We start from the raw sequence: 9,001 nt of genomic DNA, 5'->3' as shown, positions 1-9,001 counted from the left end.
CTACACTATAGGCTACCGTGATTAGGTTAATACACACAGATGATCATAGAACATTACGAAAACAAAATATAAGGTGAAATAAAGTTAAACACAGCCCAATGCAATAGTTAGTGCAAAAACCTAGGCTACATATTTTAGTCTACTCTTACAACATGATGTAGGCTATCAATTTTAGTAATATGAGTGTAATATGAGTGTAATATAATAATGCCAAAGAAGTTTAGGTTATTTTTACTATTATTTAATTGTTCCATAAAAGACAATCGTAGTTTTTACTAGTGACGCGCATCCAGCACATCAACGCCAGCCGAATCAATGCCCCAAATACATTGGCAATTTTTTTTTTTTTTTTTTTTTACAGGAAAGTGGATTTGGAATACTGACGACACTTCCCTTCTCCTTGGATTGGACCTCGATTTATCGGGAAAGTTTTTTCTTCTTCCCAGAGGGGCGCAGTGAAAGTTTTTTCTTTATTTCACGACAAGTATCAGAGATAAACTCGGAGAAATAATCATCATGTCTCCACCGTCAAGACGGCTTCAAACAAAACCTGTGATAACATGTTTAAAGACGTTTCTCATTTCTTACAGTCTCATATTTTGGGTAAGTTTTTTTTGCATCTTATAAACTGACGCCGAGGTAACAATGGGCTAAATTAGCGTCGGTGCCAACATGACACGGATCAACAAAGGAGTTATGGTCAACGCCAGAAAAATGGCAATTGATGCGAGTAGTAAAAACTACCAGTCGTATTTAAATGTTTCCATAAACCTCATACATTTTAAACTGTTTCAACGACGCCACCACCCTTTGCAGAATGTAGCTAATTACTTTGCCTATACGAAAACAGTTTTTTCTGTATCATTTATATTGGAGACGTTGATTTGGTCAAACATAATCATTATGTTTGTAGGCATTGTGATTTATCATTCGATGATTGTTAGCGCTTTCCCTCCTTAGTGTTTAATCCGTGTTGGAATAGTTTACGTAGTCAAAGTACCAGATGTTGTCAACAACACAAAGTTCTACCAGGTTACAACTAGCTACAAAGAGTTTAACTTGTTTTAGAACCCCATGCAAGTCATCCCTAATATGGTATTTGTTTGTCGTTTGTTTAAACACATTTTAGATGGGTTTGCAATATTACGTTTTGCCAACTCTTTGCAACGATGGCTGTGATTTAATTAGCTTGAGATCTGTTTTGTCATGTTTCTTTCCATGACCATTGAATATAAGAGGTGCATTTACTTGGTTCAAAGTTCACGACAACACTGTTCTTTATGACAGCTAAGATAAATGTTGATTAGTATTTTTCATGGCTCAGGGCACTAATGAGTTTTGTACTAACTAATGGTCATCTTAGGTGATGCATGGAGGGTGAAAGACAGCAGATGAAACTGAACACTATTGGTTGCTGGGGGGCATGTTTACTTCTTACTGCCTTAGGAAAACCTGTTTACAGGCTAGTGTGAAAACCTCAAAGCTTTCTGAGATATGGCCCCTTGTCCTGGCCACCAGCAAGTGCTTGCACTACACAATGTAATTGATAGGTCTACCTGCGGTGTATAATTAGTAAGGTAGTCTGAGCCGTAAATCTTGGCTTTTGTGTCACAGAAATAGCCCAAACCTCTGAAACATCTCTTCTCGGACCCTGCATTATGTATGTCGCTGACTGACCATGCTTTATCCTAGTTCACAGGGGTGATCCTCCTGGCTGTTGGAGTGTGGGGGAAGGTGAATCTGGAAGCCTTTATCTCCCTGGCCTCTGACACTAGCACCAACGCACCATATGTCCTCATAGGAACTGGGGCCATTATTGTTATCTTTGGCCTGTTTGGTTGCTTTGCTACATGCCGCGGTAGCCCGTGGATGTTGAAGATGGTGAGGGCAGCATTTTGTATTCAAAACATCATCTTGGGTTGTTTCTACTGTAGTTTTGATAACAGTTTGACCGCTTGTATTTGTTTGTATTCCTTTGCCTTCAGTATGCCATGTTCCTGACTTTAGTGTTCCTTGCTGAGCTTGTGGCAGGAGTTTCTGGCTTCATATTCCGGCACGAGGTGAGAAATTGGCACAAAATTAACAATACACCACCTTACCATTTGGCCACAACACAAACAAACCCACATTTCCATGTCCTGCAGATCAAGGCTATTATATATAAGGCTTATGGAGAGGCTGAGAAGAACTACAATATGAATGACACCAGAAGCATTGCAGTGGACACTATTCAGAGGACTGTGAGTACATCTCAAATCCAAGCCGTACTTTACTTTTAAAGGACTTATTTGTTTGGGAAAGCCACAGAAATTTGCTTCTGGAACAGGTTTTGAACCGATGGCTACCTGACATCCATTTCAAGACCCCAGCTGAATAAAAGTTGTTATCCAGATAGATACATTTATCTTATTCTATATTATCTTTTATACATGTTGAACTTGACAGTAATTACATTTTTGTAGTATAGCCCATCAGACAATGATTAATATTATATTAATTTTTTGCCATGTCCACATTTGTGCAGTTGCAATGCTGTGGGACGCAGAACTACACAGACTGGATCGAGACAGATTATTTCAAACAAAACGGCATTCCTAAAAGCTGTTGTAAGCCACATGCTGACTGCACCTCTGAGACTGTCAAAGATCCTACCAAATTCGGAACGGAGGTGTTTGATAAGGTGAGTGCTCTGCCATTTGAGACACTTTTCAATATTGTGATATGATATCCAACAGTCTAGCATTGAAATGGTTGTATTACTGCAGTGGCACAAAATGATCATATAAATAAAAGCACGTACATTTCTGTCCTCATGTTTAGGGCTGTGTCACACTGGTGACCTCTGTGATGGAATCCAATCTGGGAATAATTGCAGGAATATCTTTTGGAATAGCATTTTTCCAGGTAACAAAATGAACACTTGAGCTAAATGAATGAAAACAGTCTTGTTTACAATGTGGTAATAGGGGTTAAATGCATATTGTCTTCATATCTACACTAACGCCCTTTATTTTGGATTAGCTCATTGGGATATTTCTGGCCTGCTGCTTGTCTCGATACATCACCAACAACCAGTATGAGATGGTCTAGCTGTGCCCTTCCACAGGTAATACCCAGCACTGTGGCTATAGGCTCACTGTAGGGATCCATATCCTTCTATTTGAACTCTCTATATTTAGAGCTTATCTAACAATCGGAAACAGAATTAGTATTGCAACACGGTCTAAAACTACTTAGCACATCTCCTGAAGTTAAAACTAAGTACAAATTGTGTGTTAAGGACATTTTAAAGAATGATGTGGGATTGTATTGTTATCTGGGTCAGATGTCACTGAAATCCCCAATACTGGTGATCTCAAGGGCATGTTGGCTACTACAGACATCTGATATGTAATTTTTATTTTATTTTAGGGTATTGATGAGCAGAGCACGGTGCAAATTTACTCAAAGGGAACTTACATCGTTTTATTCTGTCATGTGTATTATTAGTTATGTATGTCTTTTATAGGACATTGTTGCTGCTTTTTAGATTTTGACCTTCCGATTGCAACCAGACAAGAAGAAAAAAGTGAATGGACATCATGAGGGATACCCATTGTCATCTCCAGAAGTTTAGTCATTTAGCTTGTTAATACATTTCTCCTGAGCTTGAATAGTGGTTTGTGTGATTCCTTGACTAGTGTTCCTTTGATTGACTTATAAACTCCAAAACAATGTGATCTAAGTATGTCAGTATGCATAACAGTTGTAGTTGACTCATACAAAGTGTGAACAGCTATCCATTTTGCAGCTCTTGTTAGTAATGGCTATCCTCTGATATTGTTGTGAATGGGCATTTTGTGTATATGCATATTCTATATGATATTCTATATGGCATTAAAATGGTAAGAGGGCATTCTTTAGACCACCACAACACTACAGGAAGTTGGTCTTGGTGTATTTGAACATCTGGTACAACCACAAATTTAATTCCATTGAAATTTAAATAGAAAAAAAAAACATGTTTCAATATGGTCTGAAATAGTGTGTGGAGGAAAGTAATGCCACCATCATAATGTTTGTAATATTTCACTCAGCATTCCCAGTCGTTTTGCATTGCTGTCTATGTTGATCATATCTCAATACATTATTCATATAGCCTTCTTTTCGTCAGTTAATCCTCAGTGTTAATTGTTTTTGTGTTCATTTGTGGAAACAGCATGTGAAATACTTGAAAAAAATAAAGATGTTTAATGTTCTTACATTTTTTTTAAAACTTTTTTTTCGCACACCTAAACCTCTTAAGGTTATAACCATAAAGGGTTTATACTTAAATAGCTAAATATAGCAATCTTATTAATAGATTACAATAAAAGTAACTAAATACAGTGAACGAAAGTGAAACACTGAGAAACTGCAGTTTAGAGGCTTCATACAAAAAATACTCTAGGTGGCAGTATTGACTGCACACAAATACATATTTTGTTACGTAGAATATAGATTCAAATTCTTGTAAATTAACGCTGTTCCTCGAAAAATGCTATATTAGTCAAAATAAGATTACACGGTATGCTATGTGGATGAAACCGTGACAGCATCCATATTGTTTAGTCGTATGGTAGTGGCTACGCAGACAAATCCACAAAGCATCGCTTGACAGACACATACCCTAATGTGATCTCTAATTGGTCTTTATCATTGTCGCTCAGTCCATGATCACGCCTTCTTCTCTAGAAAAAGAAGAGGGCGTGTTTATGCACCCGGCGTTGCCACTATAAAAGCTCACGGTTCTTTTCAATAGCTTGAGGAAGTCCATACTTTTCTTCCAGGCAGATGGAGATAGAAGCCTGAGTTGCTTACGTTTTGGAATTGGTTTTCATCTGCTCATCATCGAAACGTTTGCTCAGGTTTCCATCTGATTCAGGTCAGTAGCCTTTTCCCGATCTATTTCCTCTGTATAAGGGCAAGGTCAAACGGATGCCCGAAATTACTCATATCAATTAAATGTTATATGTGGTTAATATAATTGAAGGCACCTACGTTGAAGTAATAACATCAAGGATGTTTATCTGATTTTGATTAGCAATCGATAAACCGATGACTGGCAGGAAGAGATGCGCCGGTAGCAAGTCAGGTTAAGCCTTTAAGCTCCGTTATGAAGAGCCTTCTAGTCGGCTAATGCAGTAATTTTGGGGCTCCTCGGACAATATTGTCATGCAACTATTGTAAATCAGAATGATTCTTTGTGAATGAAAGCAGTGCCTGAGCGTCTTGCAGCGCGTTTAATATTGATGGCCTACAATGTTAGCACTTCCCAGGGAACCATGTTCGTCAGTCGACCTCGATGCACATGGGTTATTGTTGGATTAAAATGTAACAATTCAGACATCCATGTTCTCCTACCCTAACGATCTTCACTTCCATCTTACAGATGTGAATTTGAATCGACAAGCCTATCCACTAAGGAACACTGCCTGACTCCACCTGTTTATTTCGAAACTCAAGTAGAACGTAAAGCCTTCACAATGATGCAGATTAGCAACGACACCGTGAGCAACAAGCACTCCCTCATCAACGTGATGCACCGCTTCATCGCAGCAGCCAACAACATGGACGAGACCATTATGGTGCCAAGCCTCCTGCGGGATGTGCCGTTGGAGGAGCAGCAAGCGAGCCATCCCCCAGAGGTGGTGGAAAACAACAACGAGCCTTTTCCCAACAAGCAAAGGGACATGTACGAACACTACCTCCTACTGAAGTCTATCAAGAACGACATGGAATGGGGCCTAATTAAGAGGGAGATGAGCGGTGGGGCCAGTTTCCTGGAAATGGCGGTCAAGCAAGAGGAGCAGCAGCCTGTGACAGGGGGCCTCCCTGGTGAAGAGGGCTCAGACCTGGAGGACCAGTTCCACTACCATCTTAGAGGGTTGTTTGGTGTCCTGTCTAAACTCACAGTGCAGGCAGACCACCTCACTAACCGCTACAAAAGAGAAATTGGAGGTGGCAACTTCATGAGATAGGAGCCACGTTTGGATTCTATATGGACTGCTTGACTTGCAAGCGTGGCCTGCACTGTCATGGGAGGCCTCACACTCCTAATGGAAGATGTGTGAGCTGACCAGAACTACCTTGTGACTTCTCAATCCTGTCTGAGCAGTGTCTCATCTCCCCCCCCCCTCTTTCTTAAATCTCTGCTAATCATCACTGTAAACCAATCTGATTGATACCTACACATGGCCCTCAACGTGTGAAGGCAATGAAGTCAAACTGTTATGCAGTGTTTGTTATGTTCTATTAAAATGGTTTGCAGAGCTTTGAGTATAGTTTTAATTGTGGCTCTGGTACATGTGAGTTGACATTTCACTACTCGGAATTGAAGTGGTTCTTTGGAACTGTCTTGTCTGTAAAGTAACGGTTTCTAACTGTAGGAGAATTTGGAATGCTGGTTATTCTGTCCCTCCTTGACATTAAGGACTTGGGCTGTTCAAGGGCCTCGATTTTTAAAATGAATACTACGCACCACTCCTGGTACAGTTTTTATTTCAGCCCTTCTGTAGGTTCATGTCTGAATATTAAAAAAATAAACAAGGTCTATTAATGCTACTTTCATTTCTGTGTATTGTCACTTGAGTATTTGAACTTTTTATATTAAGCAGAGATGCAGTAAACACAGAATAAAGAATTCAAACACATGTTTATGTACTTTCAGTTTGTCCTGACAGTGAATGGAACTAGTGGTCAAGGTTCAGCATGAGTGTCATCTTTACTTTATCGCATTAGACCCCCTTTGTTGAAAAGACACTTGTTTGTTCTTACTACTGAGGAATGTGGAGTGACGTGATAAAACATGCTTTAACGTGTTAACTGTTATATAAACATGCTGCACTTACCAAAGTATGGTAAGTGTATGCAAGTTAAGTGATGCATTTGGGAGTTCTTTTGCTTTTCTAGAGGTGATCTGGAACAATAACTGAAAGCAGGTTCTCTTGACATTAAGGAGGTTCTGTGCTCATGAATCATAAATGGGGACTTCTTGAGACTACATCACCTTTGAACAGAAACAATACTTTGAAGAGGACCAACTTTGTGCAAGAATGTTGAAATGTACAATTTTCAATGGTGCGTAATATAACCAATTTCACTCCATTAGCAGTTTTCCTGTTTTTTCAGTGTAATGTCTTTTTTTGACATAACTAAGCTGCTCAGATCAGGGTTTTGTAAGCAGCTATAAAGAATTGACCTAGGTAAATACACATGGGCATGATAAGATACACTGTAGGTGTTTATTGTGGTGGGACAGCAAGCCGTTGACCTGCCAAATGTTCTTTTGGCAAGACCCAATTCTTAACCAATACTCATTATTCAATACAAAAATGCTGGTAACAAATATATAAAGGGTGGGTCTTGTTTGAAACCCTTTCTCTATCAGAAATCAGACACATATTATTCGTTGGGATTTAGCCAATATCACCCACTCCCACCTACATCACTCTCTCAACCCCTCCCCTTAGCAACAGCTCCACCAACATTAGCCAATGGGGTAACAAAGCTTTTTTCTCTCAAAGGCGCTGCAGTGATTAAGAGATTGCATAGTGGTAGAGGACGTACAGAGGGACCAGAGGACACTGGAGGTGAAAGAGCCATGCTCCCCGAACTGCTCTGACCCAACTCAGAAGTGGAGCTAGTATTGTGTGAGGCTGTGTCTATCCTCTGCCCTCAGATTTTCTTTTGCAACGAGCCATAGGAGATGACTGTAAATCATCACTGTAGATAAATTGGTCAACCCTTCAGCCCAGTCAAGTGAAATGGGTCAACCACTGATGGGGGGATGCTGACAGCTGTTAAGGCTGTGTGTGAACAGTAATTCCGTTTTCTACATGTTATCCCCAGATTAATACTGCTTCAGAGACTACATTGCATGTCAGAAAAACAAATTGAAGACTTACAGTATTGTGATACACAAGATTGGGTTGATAATTAAATTAGCCTATTGTCTATTCTGGAAGAGCAGAAATCTGTTAAGTGAAATCATAATTGCTCATAAATATGTCATAAGAGTCTGACTTCAAGAAAAAGACTACAAAGCCTGAAATAAGATATCAGTCTTTACTGGAGAACATCAGATACTAGTGCACGTTGTACGTTTTAGGATGACCTTAAGTTACTTGATACATAGACTGTGATCTCACATGTAGCCAAGGAGATCTGAGTTTAAAACATTTACTCAGATATGAGTTAAGGTTTCATTTTGGTCATAAAATTGAATTATTATGTACCAATGTCTAGTCATGATTGTAAAACACAGGACTAAATTTCTTGTCATGAGAGAAAGCTTGTAACAAGCTGAATCACCATGTCCTTGACACTAGGGTGTCAGGGTAAGTCATTTGCCAATCTTCCTAAGGGGTGAAATGCAGTGTGTGTGTGTGGGGGGGGGGCTGTGGTTCAGACGGGTGACACCGAACCTGGGACATGTGGAAGTGTTGAAAGACCCCCAGGGTTCTGTGATTGGTCAACCTGTGTGTCTCGAGCCGCAGCCCACTGTCGGACTGCGTGATCACTGAAACAAGACAGGGCGGACAAGTTCAGACAGCCAGGCTTTCTCAGCCAGCTGCCCTGGACATCCATGCCTGCTATGCCTTATTGGCACTACTTGCTGATGGAGTGTTGCACAATGGCTGTAACACTCTCGACTGGCATGGGCAAGACGTGGCAACTGTGACCAAAGTTGGTCAGATAGTGATCTTTATATTTTCAGACAGCTGGAAAGCTAAATCAATATGGATGTGTTAATAATAGCAGTATGTAGATTTGCAATTATAAACCAGAGGTTGCAGATAGTACGGATCATAGATTAAACGTTAGGTCCACCACACCTGTAGCCTTTTCCCCTTTTATCACTCAAGTTGGTCTCCACCTAACTGTGCCAACAGAGCTGCTCCAAGTGTCAACATTAGCATGCACGTTTGCTCCAGTTCCTGGCACGTTTTAATAAATAATTCACATTCACAGAGAAGTAGAA

At 40.0% G+C, this 9,001-nt stretch overlaps 2 protein-coding genes across 4 annotated transcripts; both read left to right on the top strand.

Annotated features, from left to right (window-relative positions):
- The first annotated feature begins 380 nt into the window (after positions 1-380).
- tspan6 (tetraspanin 6) lies at positions 381-4,251 on the top strand. Of its 3 annotated transcripts, none has more exons than XM_084689814.1 (8): positions 381-603; positions 1,693-1,881; positions 1,986-2,060; positions 2,145-2,240; positions 2,525-2,680; positions 2,821-2,904; positions 3,022-3,106; positions 3,530-4,251. In XM_084689814.1, the coding sequence occupies exons 1-7, from the start codon at positions 517-519 to the stop codon at positions 3,088-3,090; spliced, it is 756 nt and encodes a 251-aa protein (XP_084545940.1). In that variant the 5' UTR covers positions 381-516; the 3' UTR covers positions 3,091-3,106; positions 3,530-4,251. The 3 variants fall into 3 exon arrangements, with proteins under 3 accessions (XP_084545940.1, XP_084546001.1, XP_084545864.1); XM_084689875.1 differs by having other exon boundaries at positions 3,509-4,251; XM_084689738.1 differs by having other exon boundaries at positions 3,412-4,251.
- Positions 4,252-4,762: 511 nt separating this feature from the next.
- Positions 4,763-6,588, top strand: mid1ip1l (MID1 interacting protein 1, like). Its single transcript, XM_084689627.1, has 2 exons — positions 4,763-4,903; positions 5,411-6,588. The coding sequence occupies exon 2, from the start codon at positions 5,505-5,507 to the stop codon at positions 5,997-5,999; it is 495 nt and encodes a 164-aa protein (XP_084545753.1). The 5' UTR covers positions 4,763-4,903; positions 5,411-5,504; the 3' UTR covers positions 6,000-6,588.
- Positions 6,589-9,001: the final 2,413 nt, after the last annotated feature.

The sequence above is a fragment of the Hypomesus nipponensis genome, chromosome 1 (genome assembly GCF_054491055.1).
Source record: "Hypomesus nipponensis isolate SF chromosome 1, ASM5449105v1, whole genome shotgun sequence".
NCBI classification, from domain to species: domain Eukaryota; kingdom Metazoa; phylum Chordata; class Actinopteri; order Osmeriformes; family Osmeridae; genus Hypomesus; species Hypomesus nipponensis.
Note: the sequence above shows the minus strand (reverse complement) of the source record. Positions and strands in the feature narration are given on the sequence as shown.

Excerpts from the sequence above, each read along its gene's own strand:
- tspan6 (XM_084689814.1), top strand. The coding sequence starts at position 517 with ATGTCTCCACCGTCAAGACGGCTTCAAACAAAACCTGTGATAACATGT. Across the intron at positions 2,681-2,820 it reads GAACGGAGGTGTTTGATAAG|GGCTGTGTCACACTGGTGAC; the intron begins GTGAGTGCTCTG and ends CCTCATGTTTAG. Across the intron at positions 2,905-3,021 it reads TTGGAATAGCATTTTTCCAG|CTCATTGGGATATTTCTGGC; the intron begins GTAACAAAATGA and ends ATTTTGGATTAG.
- mid1ip1l (XM_084689627.1), top strand. The coding sequence starts at position 5,505 with ATGATGCAGATTAGCAACGACACCGTGAGCAACAAGCACTCCCTCATC.